At 46.0% G+C, this 23257-nt stretch overlaps 1 protein-coding gene across 1 annotated transcript; it reads left to right on the top strand.

Annotated features, from left to right (window-relative positions):
- Positions 1-809: 809 nt before the first annotated feature.
- On the top strand, positions 810-21835 carry GBX1 (gastrulation brain homeobox 1). Its single transcript, XM_015448297.4, has 2 exons — positions 810-1428; positions 20067-21835. The coding sequence occupies exons 1-2, from the start codon at positions 894-896 to the stop codon at positions 20618-20620; spliced, it is 1089 nt and encodes a 362-aa protein (XP_015303783.1). The 5' UTR covers positions 810-893; the 3' UTR covers positions 20621-21835.
- The last annotated feature ends 1422 nt before the right edge of the window (positions 21836-23257 follow it).

The following is a 23257-nucleotide window of genomic DNA, read 5'->3' as shown; positions in this document are numbered from 1 at the left end:
AGAGTAGCGCTAAGCCATAGCACCGGGCGGGCGCAGCGCGCCCCCTGTCGGCCCCGCCTCGCCTCCCTCAGCCCCGCGCTCTCGCTGGAGGGGGCGGCGGCCGTGCTGTCCTGCCAGTCGACCCCGGGCTTGCTCTGGGGACCGCCACAACGTCCGCTCCACGGGCGGGGGAGGGGTGTCGGAGCTGGGAAGCACGCCGGGGAATGACTCGCGGCCCGACGGAGGGCCGCGGCCTGGAGCAGAGGGGCGCTGTGGTCCGGCGCCACTGCCTGTCCCTGCTGGTGCGCCCTCTCCGCCTGCCGCCCGGTGTCCCATCCACGCTTGGCCCCGCCGCCCCGTCGGAGCCTGGGCCACCTCTCGCTTGCCCTCCGAGCCGGGCCGAGCTCGGGCCGGGTGGGCTGAGTTGGGGGTGGACTGGGTGGAGGGAAGGGGACCGGCCCAGCAGCTGCCGCCGCCTTCTCGTCGGCCGCAAACTTTCACAAAGCGGCGTGTCCGGCCTCATCAATCTCCATTAATAATAGTTGGTTGGGCCGCGGGGGGCGGGTGGGGGTCCCGGGCCGGCCGGCCAGGCCGCTGGGAACGGGTACTGCGGAGGGAGCGGGAGCCGGGCGCGGCGGCGGCGGGCGGAGGGAGGAAGTGAAGCGTAATTTGAGGAAGATGGATGAGTCCGGAGGGCGACACCCCCAGCCCGCCCGCTCGCCCGCCCCCTCCCTCCTTATGAGAGAGAGGGAGCGCGGCGCCGGAGCCACACTGCGCCGAGCCCGCGCCCCGCCGCCACCTCGGCCCGGGAGCCAGGGAGCGAGCCCTGCGTGTCCGCGCGGGGCGCCCGAGCCGCGGGGCGCAAGGAGGCGCCCGGAGGGGAGCGCCCCGGGGCGGCCGCAGCTCCGAGCAAGATGCAGCGGGCCGGAGGTGGTGGTGCCCCCGGGGGCAACGGCGGGGGCGGCGGCGGGGGCCCGGGCACTGCCTTCTCCATCGACTCCCTGATCGGGCCGCCGCCGCCGCGCTCCGGCCACTTGCTGTACACCGGCTACCCCATGTTCATGCCCTATCGGCCGCTCGTCCTACCGCAGGCGCTGGCCCCCGCGCCGCTGCCCGCTGGTCTCCCGCCCCTCGCCCCGCTAGCCTCCTTCGCCGGCCGTCTTACCAACACCTTCTGCGCGGGGCTGGGTCAGGCTGTGCCCTCGATGGTGGCGCTGACCACCGCGCTGCCCAGCTTCGCGGAGCCGCCCGACGCTTTCTACGGACCCCCAGAGCTCGCTGCCGCCGCTGCCGCCGCCGCCACTGCCGCCCGAAACAACCCTGAACCAGGCGGCCGACGCCCAGAGGGTGGACTGGAAGCCGATGAGCTGCTGCCGGCCCGCGAGAAAGTGGCAGAGCCCCCACCGCCTCCGCCTCCGCACTTCTCAGAGACTTTTCCAAGTCTGCCCGGTAAGTGCTAGGGCCGACCAGGGCGGGCGGGAGGCCGGTTCACCTGGAAATTCCAGACAGGAACCTGCTCGGAACCTCGGCACCTGCCTGGAACCTGGAAGTCCCATACCTTTAGATCGCGCTCAGGTTCTGACTCTAATTCAGTTCCAAATACAGCTTCTTTAGATCCCAGAATCCCCGCCCTGCTCTGTCCCCACAGCCCTGAAGGCTAACCAAAGACTTTCCAGTGCTCCCTTCACATTAGTGCCTTTCCCCCAGCATCCTAGCCATCAAGCCTTGGCCCTGGCTCCTTTTCAGAATTCCTTCATTTTTTTTTTTTTTGTCTCCTCTGCCAGGGGTAGACAAGCTACAAGGATGGGATTTCCGGGGGCACCAAGATGGGGGTATGTTGGAGCAGCTGTCAGTTCAGGCACGTTCTGGCTTCTAAGGAGATCATACTGACCCTAAAGGCTCAAAGGATAGGAATAGGCTCTGTGGATGCAGGGGCAAAATGTGTGGGGGTGGGGGGGTGGGGGGGGACGGGGGTCTTAAAGCCCTGACTTATGAATTGGTAGATTCAGAGCTAAGCCTTGAAGAACTGAGTAAAAGACCAAAGAGAACACTAGCTACGGGAGGCCTAGCACACGCTGGACAAGTGCTGACTAGGAGACCAAGAGAGAGGCTACAGGATGGGCTGAGTTGGGTGTGGCCCAAAGATCTAGGGTGCAGAACCCAGCTAAGATTCAGCCGACAGATAATTCAAGGGCCCTGGACCCTCCATGAATGGTGCCTCTCCATAGAGGCAGGGTGTATTAAACTGAACCTTGTTTAGAGTCAATTCAATTAGAGCCCTCCTGACCTCTCTATTGGTCCTTAATTCCTAGAAGCCAGATAAGCTTTCTTCTGGCTAGGTAGATTCAGGTGTTCTGAGTTCAAAAGCTTATACAATTTACTGGGCCCTATTTAAGAAAAATAGGGACCACTTGCAAGTGTGGAGACTCTGATGCTTCAACATCTTTAGCATCAGAATGGAACCGTTTCTGCTCAACCATTCATTGCATCCAGCTTAGAGGTGGAAATGACCCCAGTAGGTCTGGGAGGTGACTTGAACAGAGACAAGAAGGGAATGCAAGAGTCCTTTTGTCCTTTGCCAGCAGAGGTAATTCTTGATTATCAGTTTTTGGGCCCTTTCTGACATTGTCCAAAGGGTTAATCACTCTTTCAGACCCCAAGGGCTACCATAGGGCCTGTCTTCCTATTCTTTTCTCCTTTTGCCCTGGCATTTTGCTTTTGGGGATTCAGCTGTTGTTTTCTTTTTTGTACCTGGTTGGATCAGGAAGACCCAGTAACTGAAGTCAGAATAGCATCCTCTAAGGGGGATCATAAGGAAAAGATAGAGCAGCAACTGGAAGGTGGAAAAAAATGTCCACAAGATAAAAGGGCCCAGGGTGGGAGCCTAGAAGTCAGCATAATGATCTTAAGAAAAAAAAGATTAGTATGATTGTCAGAATAGGATGGTCCTAAGGCAGAAAAGAGAGCAAGGCAGGCCATCAAAGAGATGGCTTTGGAGGAGCTAGGGCCTGAAGGTGTAACCAGACACATATAGAAAGAGATGAGCTGAAGGGAGAGGATGGAGAGGGGATCTCTTGGTGGTGGGGACATAGGGGAATATGCCCAAACCAGGACAACAAGCAATTCGTCCCACCCTTTCAGGTCTGCTCAGTTCTTATTTCGACCTATATGTATAATGGCGGCTTTTTTCTGGATCATATAGTATATTGGCTATAAAAACAGACATTGAGAAAGAGAGGAATAAGCAGAGAAAAAACAGAAGAGAAATATTGATGAAACAAAAATAGAGGAAAGGACCGGGGGAAGAGTTGTATACCGGGAATATACAAAGAGAACATGAAGAAGGAGAGGGTTCTCTGCTGGAAAAGGGACTATGGACTGGGCCAAATGAAAAGTGAACTGTATTACTGGACCACAAGTGTGAGTGAGTGCGTGTGTGTAAGAGTTCTGTCATGAGAGGATTTGGGGGTAATTAAATAAAAATACTAGGGGAATAAGGAAAAGTTTCAACACTAGAAGTAATTTTCTTTAAAGGGTTTTTAATACCGAGAGTGATGGGAAACTGGAACTTATATAAAATGATGACAGAGCTTCAACATCTGAGGAAAATGTTGAAAGAAAAAAAAAGGGAAATTTGTGTTGTTCGTGGAGTAAAGGCAAGGAATCTTTTTGCCAAGAATGATGGAAAGGAGAACTTAAACAGAGGAAGAATTTTGAAAAAGTGCTGGAATAAAGGTAATCACTCATGCTGGAAGGAGATAAAGGGTTTATAGTGGGGAGGCTGGGACATAGTAGTAAGGAGCAGAGACTTCAGAAGAAACATTCAAAGAGCATGAGGAATGAGAGTTCCTATCTGTGACTGCTGCTTCTGTCACTCTCAGTAAACATGCTTCCAACTCTTCCTGGCCAAGTCATTCATATCCACCTTCCCAATCTTGAGTTTTTCCTGAAATCATTGAGAAAAGAAAATGCAATTCCAGAAATGAGAGACATAAAATCGATTGGGGGACTGATGACACATGACCCAGGCTAAAAATGGTTGGAAAACAAATACTCTGTTTTGGGAATTGTATTAAAGTATTTGGAGTGAAATGACAGAGCTCTCTGCTGTGAATAATGGGATTGAAACCTCAACATTAGAAGAGTTTGGAGAAATAATGCAATCTTTAGAAAGAGGAGAAATTGTTTTCCTTGTGTGAATGAGTGACAATGGGCTAAAATGATTATTTTACATTTCTTTAGTGTTTTACAACTACTAGCCCGTTTAAATAAAATCATAGTATAGATAGGCCAGTTTGGAGAATGATTAGTATTTTCTTTGGGAATTAAAGGGAGTATTTTTTTAAATTTGTTGAGAGTTAAGACAGGTACCATTCTCTACTAGACTTGAGGAAGGATAAAAGGAACTTTGTTATGATTTGATTGCAGGAGTAGAAGCTAAGCTATATTAGCAGATGAAAAGAAATACGATATATAGAAGTAATTGGGTAGAAAGTTATTGAAAATGGTAGATTGAAAAGAATCCCAAGTTTGGAATGTGGGAAGCAGTGGGGAAAATTGAGATAATGTCTTTAGTAAGAGCGATAAAGAGAATTCTGAACTGTTAGGAAAGATTAAAGTATGACTCAATAGAAGAGCCCAAAGTAGTGCTGGCCATATGCAAGCCATATATGGCATTAAAAAATTTTTATTAGCCACATTAAAAAGATAAAAATAGGTAAAATTAATTTTAATTATTTAACTCAAGATGTCCAAAATATTATTTCAACATTAATCAATATTAATATTTTTAATGAGATAATTTTATATCCTCTTTTCATATTAAGCCTCCAAAATCCAGTGTTATTTTAGACTTCCAGCACATCTCCATTTGGACTACCCATGTTTCAGTTGGTCAGTAGCCACAGGTGAACAGTGGTGATCGTATTCAACATGACGGATCTAGAGAGTTTTAAGAACAGAGTTATGTGAAAGTGATGGAAGAAAAGGAGCTTTGAATTGGATAATGGGTCCTCAGTGTTTTAGGAATAATGGAGAGAAGAGAGCAGGAAGCTCTAAATGACAGGAGAGAACAGAATTCTGTCTTAGGTGGGATGGGCAGAGATGATCTTGTGTGTCTGAAAGTTGTGTGAGCTCTGCCTGAGAGTAATCAAAGCTAACTTGCTGTGTGCAAGATGTGGTGCAGATATGCATCACAGCAACAATGGGTGAAAAGGATGCTATGTGCTGGGGAAATGATGAAAAGAGCTGTGAATGTGGAGAAATGCAGAAAGCCAGGCGCAGTGGCTCACGCCTGTAATCCCACCACTTTGGGAGGCCAAGATGAGCGGATCACCTGAGGTTGGGAGTTTGAGACCGGCCTGACCAACATGGAGAAACCCCGTCTCTACTAAAAATACAAAATTAGCTGGGCATGGTGGCGCATGCCTGTGGTCCCAGCTACTCAGGAGGCTGAGGCAGGAGAATTGCTTGAACCCAGGAGGCGGATGTTGCAGTGAGCCGAGATTGCACCATTGCACTCCAGCCCAGAAGGCAACAAGAGCAAAACTCCGTCTCAAAAAAAAAAAAAAAAAAAAAGGCAAAAGAAAACTTTGAGTTGGTGGTGTCTAGAGCTATTATTCACTCAGGGGAAAAAAAAAGATTGGATTGCCTGAATGCAAAAGCTTAGGAAGTGAGGAATGGTAGCTACTCCATATATATTTGTTAAATGGATGACAAAAATGTAGTGAGAGATTGACATGAAAATTAATACCAGTACTGGGCATGGTGAAGAAAACATTTGTAGTTTAAGGTTATATAGAAGATATGGGAATATAATGGGACAAACTTGAGACATGTTGATGTAGTAAACATTGTTTTTTTAAACTAAGCATAAAAAGGTTTGCTAATTTCTGAATAGAGGTTGGCAATAATAATTGAAATCATACAAGGAGACCAGGGAGACTTCGTAGGAGCCTAGTATTCAAGTGCTGATTACTGTAAGCTAAGCACCTGATGGTAGCTAGGGAACATTTGGATGACCATCAATTAATTTCTGAATAGGTATCCCCTATGATTGTCAAGATATGGTATTTACTTATGAGAGGAAAACAGAAAATGATAGTATGACGTGGAATTAGAGAATTATGTTGTTGGAAACAAGAGGGAGATTTTTGGGGGAAGTGATGGAGATCCGGAGTATGTTTTCCTAGAACTTTTGAGCATACAGTGAGAGTGATTGCTACATTGACACTTATAGAAAGGCAAATACTGCATTAACTTGATGTGATTGATGGAACATTTGTTTAAGAGTTGTGACACATGGGTTCAATTCTCACCTTTGTCACTCATTAGTTATATAATTTCGACAAGTCACTTAGTTCAATTCAGGGAACATTTATTGTGTGTCTATTACAGACTTGGTATATTTGAGACATAGTGGGAGATTCAAAGTCATGTGACCTCTCTAGGCTTTGGTTTCCTCAGCTGGGCCAAAAGTTTTGGTTCAGATGATTTTTAATGTTCCTTTCAATTCTCTAGGCCTCAAGTGTTTAAAGTAGAGCTCTCAACCTGGACTCCACAGACCTTTCATCAGGGAATCTGTTGGCTATGGGTGGGAGAAAATTTATACCTTTATTTTTTATCACTTCAGTCATGAATATAGGCCAAAAATCATAGTTGTTTCAGCAGTGCATGATGTTTTTGTCACTGAAAGAAATCACAGATAGTTTGATATAAATTTACAGTCTTTGGAGGAACCTTGTTTAATGAATAAAGAAACATGATTATATCACAAATTCTGTTTTAAACTATATTTTAATATACTTGGCTTCAAATGTAATACTATGTATTTTATGTTGTACATCTAAAAGCATTATTCTAGAAAGTGTTCATAGGCTTTACCAGACTGACAAAGGACTTAAGGGCACAAAAGGGTGAAGAACCCCCTGGATCAGAGATAGACCTCAGGAGTGACAACAGGAAAATTTTATTAGGAGGATTAGAATCAGAGTCTGAGATGCCCTGTGCCATAGTGAAAGTAACCCTTCAGGGGGTTGGCAGAGAGAAAAAGAGTCTCTAAGGTGGCACATGTAAATATGGAGATATATATAACAGATGATTAGGAGGATTCTTACACTTGGAGTGGCGGGCGTGAGTAGACTGTACTGGGAATAATGCAGAGAGGCAATATTTGGTATAATGGGGGAAATATTTTAATTGGAAAGAAGGAAGAACATGCATTGTGAGCAAAGTGCTTTGCATTGAGAGAAATGTTACAACAGGAAGCAAGAATTCTGCCTGGGAAGTAATAGGAAAAGAAAAGTAATGGGAAAAAAGAAACTGATTTGGAATTAGGAAATAGAAAAGAGAGAAGTAATTGAGTAGATGTACAAAAAGAGAGAGATTTAAACAGGAATGATGAGAAGGAAAGAATTTGGTGGGAAGAAGGAACATTTATTTAGAGGGAATGGGGAAATGCCCTGTGCTGGGGTAGGAAAGAAACTTTGTATCTGAAGCAGTGAAAAGGACAGAGCTCTCTATGCAAGGTAGTGCTCATAGCCAACAAAAGGTCTGGATTAGGAGTAGTAAAAAAGAAGCGGGAAATTTTTATTGGAAGTCTGATCTTGTTGGGAGAAAGTTATCAGCTTAGAGTAATGTGGGTGAAATGTTGATGTGCTAGGACTAATTGAGAGAAAGGGTGATAGGGAGAAGAGACGCTTGCATTTGGTGCTATAGAGGAGTGGCCCACACAAGTTGAATTAAGGTGTAGTAGAAAGAGACAGATGCCGCAGGCAGTGTCTTCACTGGCCATTATAGAAGGGAAAGCAATGATCCTTATGTGATGAAAAGAATTTGTATTAGAAGTAGAGGGGCTATAGGAACTCAGATGAGGGTTATAAGCAAAAGGCACTATTCAAAATATGAGGACTGGGAGGAAGAGGAAAATACTTCTGACTGGGGGTAGTGGGAGGCAGATGTCTTGACTGAATTATGGAGAAGATGGTATTATAATAGAAGTAATGGAGAAAACAGAACTCTGTAGTGGGGACAGTGGGAAGAGAAGTAATGCAGAGGTGTCTTCATTGAGGGAAGGAGATGTAATTACCCTGAGTGTGAAGGTAAGAAGTGCTTTGTGCTGCAATGAATAACTATTCTATGAATTATGTGTGGACACTACAAGTACATAAACTGATTAGCCTAAGCAAAGGAAGTGTCTTAGCTTCCTCATCAGTAAAATTAGGGGTTTGAATTAGGTGATCTCTAAGATTCCTTCCAGCTCTACAATTCTGTTTTTATCTATAAGGATATCTTTATTAATGAATTGTTTCTTTTAAAAAAGAAAGGCATCCTGAGCAAAGGTCCTGAGGAAACTCTATACTTTTTGGTGGTGAGTTGTAGTCATGGAGGATAAGGAGGTAGCAAGGTAAGATACATGCATCTTGAGGTGAGATCAGGGCTGGTCTTTAGGTGGAAAAGGCTTGTCTTCTGGGATTGGGGAGGGCATACCTGAGCTATGACTGTGTATAGCTGTCACATTAAATGAGAGAGAGAAACATTTGATAAAGATGGTAGATTTTGTATAGGCCAAATAGAGTGGGGATCAGTTGGGACCAACTTTAACTGGTGAGGAAGGAAGCAGTGGAAAAAAAGAGAAGCTGTGTCGTAAAATTGGTTCCTAGCCTTCTATATTGTTTCTATATCTGGAACAATATTAATGATAGGCTGACATTAGAATTCAGTCTCGTCCCAGAGTGGTGGCTCATACCTGTAATCTCAGCTCTTTTGGAGGCCGAGGTGGATCACTTGAGTCCAAGAGTTTGAGATCAGCCTGGGTAACATAGTGAGACCTTGTCTCTACCAAAAGAAATTTGCCAGGTATGGTGGTATGTATCTCTAGTCCCAGCTACTCAGAAGGCTGAGATAGGAGGACTGCTAGAACCTGAGAGGTTGAGGCTTGAGGCTGCAGTGAGATGTGATTGCACCACCTCACTCCAGCCTGCACAACAGACAGAGCAAGACCTTGTCTCAAAAAACAAAAATTCAGTCTCTGCCTGGGTGCAGTGGCTCATGGCTGTAATCCCAGCACTTTGGGAGGCTGAGGTGGGCCAATCACTTGAGTCTAGGAGTTCGAGACCAGCCTGGGCAACATGGCAAAATCCTGTCTCTACAAAAAATTAGCTAGCAGTGGTGATGCACACCTGTGGTCCCAGCCACACAGGAGGCTGAGGTAAGAGGATCCCTTGAGCCTGGGAGGTGGAGGTTGCACTGAACCGAGATCATGCCACTGCACTCCTGCCTGGGTAACAGAGTGAGACCCGTCTTAAAAAAAAAAAAAAAAAAAAAAAAAATCAGACTCTTTTTTTACATTAAATGTTAACAAAGAGATGAGGTGTAGTGCAAAGAAACAAGCATGAGCTTTGGTCAGGAAAGCTGGATACAAATGTTGGTGGTGTACTTTCTTTGTAATCTATAGAAAGTACTCACCTCTACAGTCTGTTTCCTCACCAGCGAAATAAGGACAGTAATATTTACCTCACAGGGTTAAGGATTAAATGCACAGATATTTGTGCAGCATCATGAAAGTAATAGATGCTCAAGAAATTATCCTTATTGTCCTTGCCTTGGAAATACGTAGGGAGCTTTCCTGGGAATTAAGTTGGGAAAGATCCTTTTACTAGGAATGGTGTAGGATAGGTGACACTCTGTGTACTGAAAAGGACAAATATTTCTGCGAGTGATGATAGAGTAGTTCTGTGTTCTGAGAACTGATTATTCAGGGACTGCCAGGAAAGAACATTGTACTGAAGCTAATAGAGGTAGATTTCACATGTCTTTGGCTCTTTCTCCCTCTTTTCGGTTTCCGTGTCTCACATTTTGGTGTACTCTGTAAATCCCAAGGCTGCTGAAACCCCTTTACTGTGCCTCACTGGGGCCTGTCCTCCCTTTCTCCATTAAAAGAAAAAAAAACTCTTCTTTTTGCTTTATCAAAAAATGTCTATTCCCTCATATGTTTCATCTCGATTTGATGTTAAAATCAAAGCCACTGGATTACACTAATTCACACTCAAGTGGATTGAGATTTTTAAAAGTCCAGATGAATTTCAAACTGGTGGAATCTTACGTGGTATTACTGTGAATAATTTTAGGTAATATGGAAACATTAGCGTGGAGGGAGAGTTGTGGGAGTGGGGTGGAGAGGCTTACTTTCCCTGGAGTCGTGTGACCATTGTCTCTTCTGGTTACAGCACTGTATTTAGTCAGAACTCTTCGGGTTGGTAGTGATAGTGGCTCAGCTCTCAGCTAAAATGGGGATTTATTGCTTTCTGTAACTACAAAATACCTGAGTGGATTCAGAAATGCAGGTAGTGTTGTGAGGTCTTTCTTTTTCGCTCCCAACCTGGCTCCTCTTTCTGTCTTCAACTCATTCTCTCCTTAAGACAGCTTCCTTAATTTAGCTAGAGGTAAGAGAAGGCACAAGCACATGCAGTTCTAAATTTTTGTAATCCCAGGTTAGGACCTGAGTGGATTCTAGTGTATATAAAACCCTGGGATGACTGATTCACTAGCTTGAGCCATGGCCCCAGGGAGATAGCATGTTGCAATTGGTCAGAACCAAGTCACATGCCCACCTTTAGTCAGGAAAGTAGATAAATGCTGTTAACAGTCCCACCAAGTAGTGGGTAGTGTAGCGGGGAAGCAGTACCTGAAGGAAGTGGGTACTGCTACTGAGCAAAAGGGGGAAGGTATGCTGGGGAGACGAAAACAACCCAAGACGGATGTCTGCCTCAACCAGAAAGAAGGAAAAGAATGGGCCTTCAGCTCTCTTTCAGTATTAGGAAGAAATACTGAAAGGAAATCCTTTGTTTCCCCACTGGCTAGCTAAATAGTGATAAAGAGATCCTGGCAGTGAAGCTCTGAAGAGAGTTCTGTAACGAGGAAGGCAGAGAGAGATGAAGATAGTAGAAAAATTTCCATCCCTCAGTGAGGCTTTCTCTTTGCTCTGGTACATATACGAGAAAGAGCTCTACGAGGAATGAGAGAGAAAGCTGTAAACTAGAAGCTAGAGAACATTGGATGTTTTTTTTTTTGTTTGTTTGTTTTTGAGATGGAGTCTCACTCTGTTGCCCAGGCTGGAGTGCAGTGGAACGATCTTGGCTCACCGCAAGCCTCCCGAGTAGCTGGGACTACAGGCATGTGCCACCATGCCCGGCTAATTTTTGTATTTTTAGTAGAGACAGGGTTTCACTGTGTTGGCCAGGCTGGTCTTAAATTCCTGACCTCATGATCCGCCCGCCTCAGCCTCCCAAAGTGCTGGGATTACAGGCGTTGGTATTAAAACAAAACTTTCTTTACTTTGGCCGTATTATTTTCAAAGTTAGAAAATACACCTTTTTTTTTTTTTTTTTTTTTTGAGACAGAGTCTTGCTCTGTCACCCAGGCTGGAGTGCAGTGGTGTGATCTCGGCTCACTGCAACCTCTGCCTCCTGGGTTCAAGCGATTCTCCTGCCTCAGCCTCCTGAGTAGCTAGGATTACAGACGTGCACTGCCCTGCCTGGCTAATTTTTGTAGTTTTAGTAGAAACAGCATTTTACCATATTGGCAAGGCTGGTCTCGAACTCCTGACCTCAAGTGATCCACCCGCCTCAGCCTTCCAAAGTGCTAGGATTACAGGCGTGAGCCCCTGTGCCTAGGCAAAAATACACTTTTAAATAAAGGAAGCACTGACTAGTAAGATTACATCATGCAAACCAATAAGGACAAAAGATTGGGAGAAAGATTTGGTGGGAATTTTGTCTCAGGAATGATAGGAAAAGTAGTTTGTTAAAGGACAGGTGAAGTTTGGTGAGTGAAGTCTCTCTGATGACAATTTTAAGAATCTTCTCTGAGAATGTTAAGGGAAGATATTTATTAACAATTAGGCCAGGACTCTGTGTTAGTAAGTAAAAGGGATGAGATCTTTTTCTTTCTCTCTCTTTTTTTTTTTTTTTTCTTGAGACAGGGTCTCGCTCTGTCGCCAAGGCTGGAGTGCAGTGATGTGATGTCAGCTTACCGCAACCTCCGCTCCCAGGTTCAAGTGATTCTCCCACCTCAGCCTCCAGAGTAGCTGGGATTACAGGCACGAGCCAATGTGCCCAGCTAATTTTTTTGTATTTTTAGTAGAGACAGGGTTTCACCATGTTGGCCAGGCTGGTCTCCAACTCCTGGCCTCAAATGATCGGCCCATCTTGGCTTCCCGAAGTGCTGGGATTACAGGTGTGAGCCTCTGAGTCTGACCAAAAGGGGTGAGATCTAAACTTGAATTTGATAAGAAGGTTATTTATCTAATGAGACATCTAGGGAGAAGACTTTTACAAGTGGGAGAGGAGGAGAAAATATTTTACTGGAAAGAATGAAAACAGCATTAACTGCAACTTTAGGAGATTAAGATTCTAGACCTGACACTCTGTCCCTCTCTGTGTGACTTAGGAAAACCATTTAATCTGTCCAAAACTCCATTTCTTCACCAGAAAATAAGGTTACTACCTCTCCTAGATCTGCTCTACTTCAATCAGTTGCTCAAAGATAAGATAATAAATGTGAAAAGTTTTTTGAAAAGTTAAAGATCATACAAGGGTGCTCTTAGAAATGGCAATGTTAGTATGCCCTGAAAGGAGGTCTAAGCTTAAAATGGTGGGAAATTGCCCTGAACTTGTCATGAAGCTGGAAGGGGTTCTGGATGACAGTGATGTAAAGAAAATTGTGTTGATTTGGAGTAAAGAATGCTAAAGACTCATAGGAAGAGTGGAGAGAGAGAGAGAGAGAAAATGAAAATGAATGTTTCCAATTATACCTAAAATTATAGGCAGGAGTAGGAGCATAACGGAAGCATGAAATTCATGAGAATGAGTGAAAAATAAACTGAGAGCGAGCTGGTTGGTTTAAACAATGGAAGAAAGTACTGTTTTTGAAAAGAACAGAGAAATAATTCTGTACAGGGCATGATGAAATGAGGATTTGGAAGTGAGAGTGATGACAAATATGTCTCTTTTTTGAGGAATGACCTGTGTTTCTTCCCACCTTTTGACCTCACCCAAACTGGAACTGGATTCAGGGAGATGAGTAGTTGGCCTGGGAAAATCAGGAGGAGATTCATTGTCCTAAGATGGGCAGGGCAAGAGAGAACCTTTCCTAAGAGTGGTTGGGGCAAGTGTTAGGATAGTTGTTTTTGAAGTAGAAGTCAGAACTGAGGGGCTTCTCTTCTAAGAATACTAAAGATAATTGATTTCCTACAGCGATAACAGCAGGAGCTGCAGTAATAGGGTGAATGAGGGACAGCACAGGGGCTAGATGAGTTCCTGCAGCTGGGAGCCTAAAGTTATTCTCCACTCCCTCTGTGGCTTCTCCTCTTCCTTGATGCCTCCAACGCAGGCCTCCCTGCCTAGATGGAATGAGTCTAAGGCATTGTGTTCTTTCTGCTGGAGAACACCTACCATGGATCTTTGGCCCTTGATTTCTTCCCTAGCCTGAACTGACCCATTACCGAGATGGGCCTTCTTTGTGACTCTGGAGCTGCTCCCCTTCCTCTTGGAGGGAATGCCCCATGCAAGCACGTCTCCTGGAGCATGAGTGCTGTTCTCTGGAATGAGATTAATGCCGTTGGCATGAACTCTACAAGTAATCAAGGTTCAAACCTTGTGATTTCTAGTTCTTAGGATAATAGCATCCACCAGGAGAATTCACATGAACTCTGTTTCCTAATGACCAGTCTGTCCTACCATCACTTCCCCTGGCCAGAGGCCAAACCTTTTTTCACAGACTAGACTCAACCATAGGGAACAAGCTGGAAACTCCATATACTCTTCTTATTACCAATAATATCATTCTCATACATAAAGGCCAGAACCTTTCTGTCTGTTTGGCCTACCTACCTAGCACAACAAAATAGTTTACAATTTTAAAATTTTCATTTTGCTGAAGTATTCTCATCAGAACCGTTATTTCATTATTTTCCATAGGAAATTTTTTTCATGCAAACCAACAACTTGCAATTTTCCATGTAAAAAAAATTTTTTTTTTTTTTTTTTGAGACGGAGTCTCGCTCTGTCGCCCAGGCTGGCGTGCAGTGGCACCATCTCGGCTCACTGCAAACTCTGCCTCCTGGGTTCACGCCATTCTCCTGCCTCAGCCTCCCGAGTAGCTGGGACGACAGGTGCCCGCCACTACGCCTGGCTAATTTTTTTTATATTTTAGTAGAGACGGGGTTTCACCGTGTAAGCCAGGATGATCTCGATCTCCTGATCTTGTGATCCACCCATCTCGGCCTCCCAAAGTGCTGGGATTACAGGTGTGAGCCACTGCGCCCAGCCAAAATTTTTAAATCTTATTTTATTGATTGTTTTTTGTTCATACCAACCAATTATACTGTCTGCAATTGGAAATTCACTTTGTTTTTTTTTGTTTTTTTTTTTTTTTTTGAGACGGAGTCTTGCTCTGCCGCCCAGGCTGGAGTGCGGTGGCCGGATCTCAGCTCACTGCAAGCTCCGCCTCCCGGGTTCCCGCCATTCTCCTGCCTCAGCCTCCCGAGTAGCTGGGACTACAGGCGCCCACCACCTCGCCCGGCTAATTTTTTGTGTTTTTTAGTAGAGACGGGGTTTCACCGTGTTAGCCAGGATGGTCTCGATCTCCTGACCTCGTGATCCGCCCGTCTCGGCCTCCCAAAGTGCTGGGATTACAGGCTTGAGCCACCGCGCCCGGCCTTTTTTTTTTTTTGAGACAGAGACTCTGTCGCCCAGGCTGGAGTGCAGTGGTGCCATCTCTGCTCACTGCAGTCTCCGCCTCTCGGGTTCAAGCGATACTCCTGCCTCAGCCTCATGAGTAGCTGGAATCACAGGCGCACGCCAACACACCCGACTAATTTTTGTATTTTTAGTAGAGACAGGGTTTCACCATGTTGGCCAGGCTGGTGGTGAACTCCTGACTCGGGTGATCCACCCACCTCAGGCTCCCAAAGTGCTGGGATTACAGGCATGAACCACCATGCCCAGCCAGAAATTTACTTTTATGAACATTGTATCCACCAAGTCCAGTTATTCTAAATCAAATTTTGCAAACAGAAATTTTATCAACGAGATTTGCTTCTTGCCAGGCATGGTGGCTCACACCTGTAATCCCAGCACTTTGGGAAGCCGAGGTGGGAGGTTTGCTTGAGTCCAGGAGTTTGAGACCAGCCTGAGCAACATAGTAGAACCCCAGCTCTGCAAAAAAATAAAAATTTAAAAATTTAAAAAATTAGCCAGCCAGGGTGGTGTGCGCCTGTGACCCAGCTACTCAGGAGGCTGAGGCAGGAGGATCACTTGATACCAGGAGTTCAAGGCTGCGGTGAGCTATGATTGCTCTACTGCATTCCAGTCTGGGTAACATAGCAAGAACCTGTCTCAGGAAAAAAAAAAAAAAATTTGCTTCTTTCAATTTTTAGTTAATAGCAAATTTTTATGTTCAATTTTTATTTTTTTACTATTAATATTCATTATAAATTGGATAAAAGGAAATACTTTTATTTCTTGGCTAATTCCTGAGAAAATAGTTAGCTGTTTTGAAATTTCCACATTGTAAAGGATCACATTACTGTGTTGCTCATTCTTTCTCTGCCTGTGTCTTTGGCTACTGCAATCTACAGTGCTGCTTCTCTTGGGGCAGCAAGAGCAAATGGCAGGGCCAAAATGTTTTGCTTTGCTTCAAATGTATCTGTATTCTAGGGGGAAAGGTAGATGAGGTGTTTCTGAAAAAGTACCTTTTGCTTTCTTTCCCATAATTTTTCCCGTATTTTCTCTCTCCCTTCTCTAGACTTTTCAGCCCTTTCATTTTATCTGACTCATTTTTTTTGTTGTTGTTATTTCTCTACCCCACTTCTTTCTTTCCCCAGTCTTCTTTCTGCCTTCCTTGGCCTTTCCTTCTCTCTCCCACTCCTTGTTGGTCTTACACATTGTCCCAGACTCTCCTCTGAGTCATGTGGCTGTATTTTCTCCTCTCGTTGCTTTCTTCTATTGTCCCACCCCATTTCGTTCCAAGAGTTACTTATCAGAGTCTTCAATGTCATGATTATAAAGGCTCAGAGAGAAACTCTTGCTCCTGCCGCTCAGCATCCCACTAGGATCAAGTAACCAAGAGAGGTTGTGAACCTGTGCTCCTTGTATGGCTTTAAAAGCAGCACTGAGGGTGGCCGGCTCATGTGTGCTTGATTTTATGGATCTGTCTGAAGACAGAGGGATGGATGATATGATCTCAGGAGGGCCCTGCCATATCGGGAACCTGGGAGCCTCATCTCAATCATCATCAATTTAGATTTATTGGACACCCCCTGGGTGCTTGGAGTTGTATTAACTGATTTCATCCTTCAAGCCTCGAAGTCTAGTTTCTGCCTTTTTAGCACTGTTTAACATGTTGTAATATTGGGCTGAGTTTGTACAAGCCTTTGTTATTCTTTCTGTTATTATTTACTACACACTCTGTTTTTAAAAAATTAAAATAGAGGATTTACTAATGGAATTGTCATTAATTTTTTTAAGCATCCTGTAGATTTTTAAGATCCTATAGATTCCTACTGCATATGAATTCCTCTCCAGCTAATGTGAGATCTGAGGGCATTCTGAAAAGTGGGAAGGATAATATTCATAGGGAGATGTCTTATGCACTGGAGCTGGGTGGGGTGGGGTTGTGGTGATTATCATAGGAGGGGCTTGGGAAAGGAAAGGACAGGGAGGGAAAGAAAGGAGACAGGGAGCACATGCATGAGCATTTGGAAATCATTTCTTTTATTTAGTTAACAGATGCTTATTGAGTGTCTACTCTGTGAAGGTCATGTTCAAGACACTGAAGATATTGCAGTGAATGAGAAATATTCAGAATATCTACCTTCATGAAGCTATAGTCTATTAGGAAGAGACAGCCAGTAAAATAAATGAATAAAATTGGTAACATGGACCAAAGTAACAAATAAATCAAAGAAAGGAGATAGAGAGTATCAGAGAGTATGAATATTAAAAGGATGACCAGGGAAGGTGTCATTGATAAAGACCTGAAGGAGGTAGGGAATAAGCTAGTGCAAAGATCTAGGTGAAGAGTAGTGTATTCCAGACAGAAAGAGGAATCATGGGCCAAGTGGAGTGCGGAGGACAGAAGCTGGGAAACCAGTTAGAAGATGACAATGAACCAGGTCAGAGATAACTGTGGCATGGGCTAGTTGGAAGCAGGAGATAGGGAGAAAGGATTGGGCTCTGGGGTATTTTTTTTTTCTTTTTTTGAGACAGAGTCTCACTCTGTCACCCAGGCTGGAGTGCAGAGGTGCATCTCGGCTTACTACAAGCTCTGCTTCCCAGGTTCACACCATTCTTCTGCTTCAGCCTCCCAAATAACTGGGACTACAGGCGCCCGCCACCATGCCCGGCTAATTTTTTGTATTTTTAGTAGAGACGGGGTTTTACCATGTTAGCCAGGATGGTCTCAATCTCCTGACCTCATGATCTGCCCGCCTCGGCCTCCCAAAGTGCTGGGATTACAGCGTGAGCGACCGTGCCCGCCTGCTCTGGGGGTATTTTAAAGGCAACAGCACTAGCAGGGCTTGCAGGTGGACTGGATGTGGGTTGTGAGAGAGAGGAGTGAAAAGATGGCATCGAGGTTAGGTTTGAACACACGGAGGATGCAGTTGCCAGTAACTGAGATGGGGATGATGTGGATAAAGATGAGAAAGAGCTGGTTTGGGGGAATGATCTGATTGGAGTTCAGTTTGGGCCATGTTAAGTTTGAGTTCTGTGGAAGTGGAAAATAGTGGGAGAAGAGCTCTTAATGAAATGAAGGAGGAAACTAAGGGTGTGAATCTTAGAGAAGACAACATAGATTTGGCTAGGGATGAGATAGAGGAGAAAGAACAGGCTGATGGGAGATATTATGAGGAGCGAATTAGCTACAGACAGGATACAGTACTTATCCAGATGGGACTTGATGCTGGGTGCCAGTGAAGCCTGAGAAAACTAGTAAAGAAGAACAAAAGCCATTGGCTGGTGAAAAGCAACGTACAGGAGTGGCATGGGAAGACTGGGTGAGCCCAAACTGGGGCATGCCGCATGGACTTTGAGAAGGTTAGAAGAAACAGGAAGCACTCCAGAAAGAAAAGGAGAGGGATGAAAATACCTTTGAGGTATGAAGTTGATTGGGATATAGATGGGTGATATGGAAAAAGGTTGAGAGTTCTGGCCACTAAGGAAAATGTCAGCTGGGCATAGCGGCTCACACCTGTAATCCTAGCACTTTGGGAGGCCAGGGCTAGAGGACTGCATGAGCCCAGAAGTTCAAGACCAGCCTGGGCAACATAGTGAGATCCTGTCTCTACAAAAAATAAACATAATTAACCAGACATGGTGTGTGCCTGTGGTCCCAGCTACTTGGGAGGCTGAGGGTGGAGGATCACTTGAGCCTGGGAGGTCAAGGCTGCAGTGGGCCAAGATTGTGCACTATACTCCAGCCTTGCTGACAGAGTGAGAGTCTGTCTCAAAAGAAAGAAAGATAGGAAAAGAAAATGTCATTGTGGCTCTTGAGGAAAAAGACTAGGTGTAGACTGCACCTGCGAGGGGAAAGGGAACATGGTAGGGGGTGGGGTGGGGTGTGCTGAAGGAGAACACCAGGACGCTCTGACTGCCAGGAGATGTTCTATCTGTGAACACACACACCCTCTTTCCCTTATAAAGCATTTCCCCATGCCCTGAATTTAGTTTACTTGGAGTTGTATTCTCAACCTGAGTCTGCCTATCTTAGGCATATCTGATATGTGGCCGATACAGCGAGATGCATTCCTACATATAAGTTATGCAGGCCTCCTGCCTTTGCACAGTGGACACTTCTGGAAAGGAGCTGACTATTCAGCTTGCAGATTATCCATTTTCTCTTGTTCTTCTGCCTATTGATTGTCTTTTGACTTGTTTCACTGCTTTTTGGTCCTTTGAGCAGAAAATGGAGTTTGTAAAACTCACTGAAAACATGTGTAATGCATATTTGCAGTTCTGATATAAACATCATTGGATACAAAGATTAAAACCAATGGTTGAATTAAGTTTTAGAATTGTGTGGATTAAAATGTTTATATGCTTGTGATTACAAATAATCAGTATTCTACTGAATCAAATTTTTTTTACCCTTTCCTTCTCTTCGTTTATCCCTGTTGTACTTTTCCCTCTTCCTCCTCCTCCCATATTCCTTCCAGTTCTCCCAGCTGACATCAAGCTTAGGGGCCTCAGGATTCTGAACCTGAGCAGAAAAACAGCTGTTTGTGTTGCTCAGGCATCCTTGGCTGGGGAAAAGGGAAGGTGGGAAAGAGATGGTGTCATTTTAAGGTCAAGGGAAAGGATTGAAAGGGGATCAGGAAGCCTAAGTAAGTGGGAGAAAAAATCTGGCCACACTGAGGGTGCTGCATGGCTGGGAGCCATGGAAATGAGGTTCAGGGACTGCAGATCTAGGGAAGAGGGAGAGGAGGAGACAGAACAGAAGCCATGAGACAGCTCTCGTCAGCTGGACCAGATGAGGACTCCCAGGAGAACAGCAAAGGCTGAGCCTTCCTCTCCCCATCTGTCCTGTCAAGGTCAGTTCTGCATTGCTTCACTCCTCCTCACAGTGGCTCCAGAAGGATCCCAAGCTGGGTCCCATACTGCTTCATTCTGGCCCCTGAGGCTGCGAGGCCTGGCTCTGGAGGGGTGGTATATGACTGCGATGCTGGGCCGTTGGTCTCTAGGTTCCGAGAAAGCTGGGGAGGTGGTGGGTGAGAATGAGATGGGGGTGGTGGGGAAGTTGAGGGGTCATTGTCCATACACTTATTGCCTCCCACACTTTTCCGTAGTGAAATCTGTGCTGGTTAATACCTTTCTTCCCATTTCTTTGTCTTCCCTAAACCTCTTCCCATTCCACATCCTGGACGTACCATCCTTCTGCCTCCTGTCTCCCCCTATCTTCTCTCTATGGCTCTCTTTTTTCCTGCTCTTGTCTCCCAACCCCCCATTTCTGGCCATGGTTCCATGTGCCTCCTCCAAACTCTCTTTTCCTTGCTTCTCCCTCCCCATCCATTGGCTTCTTGCTCCTCACAGCAGAGGGGAAGGTGTACAGCTCAGATGAGGAGAAGCTGGAGGCACCAGCAGGAGACCCAGCAGGCAGCGAACAGGAGGAAGAGGGCTCAGGCGGTGACAGCGAGGACGACGGTTTCCTGGACAGTTCTGCAGGGGGCCCAGGGGCTCTTCTGGGACCTAAACCGAAGCTAAAGGGAAGCCTGGGGACTGGAGCTGAGGAGGGGGCACCGGTGGCAGCAGGGGTCACAGCTCCTGGGGGGAAAAGCCGACGGCGCCGCACAGCATTTACCAGTGAGCAGCTTTTGGAATTGGAGAAGGAATTTCATTGCAAGAAATACCTGAGCTTGACAGAGCGCTCTCAGATCGCCCACGCCCTCAAGCTCAGTGAGGTGCAGGTCAAGATCTGGTTTCAGAATCGACGGGCCAAGTGGAAGCGCATCAAAGCTGGCAATGTGAGCAGCCGTTCTGGGGAGCCTGTAAGAAACCCCAAGATTGTTGTCCCCATACCTGTGCATGTCAACAGGTTTGCTGTGCGGAGCCAGCATCAACAAATGGAGCAGGGGGCCCGGCCCTGAATGGGCGCCCAAGAACTTAGGAAGGCAAGGGATCTGTACCTGAGCCTGCTCTGAGACTGTCAGGGTTCTGTGGACCAGAGGGGCTGCAACTGTGATTCTGCCTTGAGAGGGACTAGTTGGCAATTAACCTAGCCCTGAGTGTGTTCCTTCCAGAACCTGAGATGTGAGCACTTGGCCCTGAGCCTGTTCCAGAAACCTTCAGGACTAGGGGCTTCAAGGTTAGAGGGGCTGGGGTTCTAATTGCTGAGGAGCTGTTGAGACTGAGGTGGACTCCTGGGGACGGGGTGGGTTCTAAGATGCCTAGGGCCTGAAGGTTCTGTGGCGAATGCCCTGAAACAGCTTCTGATGGGTGGAGGGATCAGGTGATACCTAGCCAAGTAGATCGCAGCTCCTTATTTATTTGTGTAAATGTGTATATATGGAGCTATCTGTCTCTGTCCGTCTGTCTGCACCCCTGAGAGGGATTGGGAAAGTTGTTTCCTTAATCCTCAGCCAGAGTTCATCTGTCCTACTGCTTTGGGGTAGGCCCCATCTTGCCTCTCTTTACAAAGAAATGAAATGGAACCATCACTGGCCTCTGTAGAAATTCTTCAGCACTCCCCCATCTCCCCCACCCCATATTAACTACCTCTACCCCCGCGCTTTTCCACTAGGGCTGCCCACTGCTCGCTCTTGCCTCTATACCTCGTGCTCCTAACGTGCCATCTCTTCCTGCTTCCCATTAAACAGGCAAGCTTCTCCAGCTCTGTTTTCTCCTCCTTGGATGAGCTGGCAGACTTTGGGAGAGATTAACTTCCTGTTGTATTATGAAGTACTTGACCCTAGTTTAGCTGGGGTATGTCCAAGCCATCTAACTAAGTGGAGGTCACTAATGACTGGGGCATTCATATCACCTGTGAGCTCATGAATAAATTGTTTTCTATGCAGAAGACATGGCAGCTTAGTCTGTCTCTGCCACCCTTTGATATTCCGGATCCAAGGGCCTAGGGGGAAAGACCCACTTCCAGTTTTCTGTTCTAACGGCATTAACTGTCATCTCTTCTTCTTCCCGTTGCACCATTTTTGAAGCTTGGGATACCCCTACCTCTTCTGTTACAGAATGAGATCGGTTGAGGGCGGGCACTGCAAAGTGGATGGGACAGGAATGAATTTGTGTGATAGACATAGTAGAGGCTTGGGGATTGGAACAGCATTAGTGGACAAAGTGAACACAGGGAGCAGGGCTCACAGATCCATCTGCAGACAGCAGGCAAAGGGCACAGAAACCAGTGGAAGTTGGATTCATGGTAACTGGGCTTCCTGGGAAGAAATATGACCCGTATTGATTTGGGAGGGAAGATACAGTAGAGAGCAGAGCCATCGAGAAGAAAAATGGGCTGTGAATGAGGCCAAGAAATTCAGGAAATGAAGGTATTAATGTCAGGAAGGGGATGGAAGTACAGTTCAAATACTTGGCCTCCTTACTTTCCTTAGAGGGAAAGCTTCTGGCTATTCCTGATTCCTGGAATGGAAGACTTATCAACGTCTCATCACCCTGACACGTGCTGGACACTTCTTATGGCGAGACCAAGACAGCTCTCCTTGGCAGCCCATTTCTCCTAGCTGGTTTGGGCAACCAAACAAAGCAACCTGGAGCCGTGACTGGTCATTAACAATGGTTCCACAGTTCTCCAGCTAGGACACAGAGCTAGGGCAGGTCTTCTCTATTTTTTGGCTCAATTTCAGCAGGGCTTGAGAATTAGGCTAAAAATATGTAGTCCAGACCAGCCCCATTCCCAGCCTGGTCTAGATCAAGGCTAAGTCTCCCTGATACCTTAGATTCAGCCTTCACAGGAAACCTATGAGGTTAGAACCTTTTTTTTTCTTTTTTTGAGATGGAGTCTCACTCTGTTGCCCAGTCTTGAGTGCAGTGGCACGATCTCAGCTCACTGCAAGCTCCACCTCCCAGGTTCACGCCATTCTCCTGTCTCAGCCTCCTGAGTAGCTGGGACTACAGGCGCCCGCCACCACACCCGGCTAATTTTTTTTTTTTTTTTTTTTTTTTTGTATTTTTGGTATTTTTAGTAGAGATGGGGTTTCACTGTGTTAGCCAGGATGGTCTCAATCTCCTGACTTCGTGATCCGCCCACCTCGGCCTCCCAGAGTGCTGGGATTACAGGCATGAGCCACCACACCTGGCCGTGGTTAGATCTTTTTAGGAGATAGGCCAGGCAGAGGTTGAGGATCACGGGAGCCATTGTCATTCTGGCAGAGCTGGAGCAGAGTTTCTGTGGCCATGCGTCCCCTGTGGTGGCAGGCAAGAGAGCACCTGGGCAGGAAGCCCACAGATGAGAAGCAGCTCAAACCAAGGCCCCGACCTGCAGGGGTTTTCTGGCTCTACCTATGAAGCCTCCTAACCTGTTCAAAGCAGTATTCAACCAGCCCAAGCAGCTTGTTTTCCATAGGGAATCTGGAGGTGACTATTGCTAGTATTTGGAGCCCAGGCACCTACTCCTACACATAACCCACAGCCCTGTCTCTATTTTGCCCTATCTATATGTAAGGTTTGCATCAGCCTTGCAAAAGGGGCTGTGGGCTGAGAAAATAAAGCCTGGCTTCCTCTCTGAAGAGTGTTACTTGCCTATTTACCTGCACAAC

This window comes from Macaca fascicularis, chromosome 3 (assembly GCF_037993035.2).
Source record: "Macaca fascicularis isolate 582-1 chromosome 3, T2T-MFA8v1.1".
In the NCBI taxonomy this organism is placed as follows: Eukaryota; Metazoa; Chordata; class Mammalia; order Primates; family Cercopithecidae; genus Macaca; species Macaca fascicularis.
The sequence above is the reverse complement of the archived record's forward strand: the minus strand, read 5'-3'. Positions and strand labels throughout refer to the sequence as shown.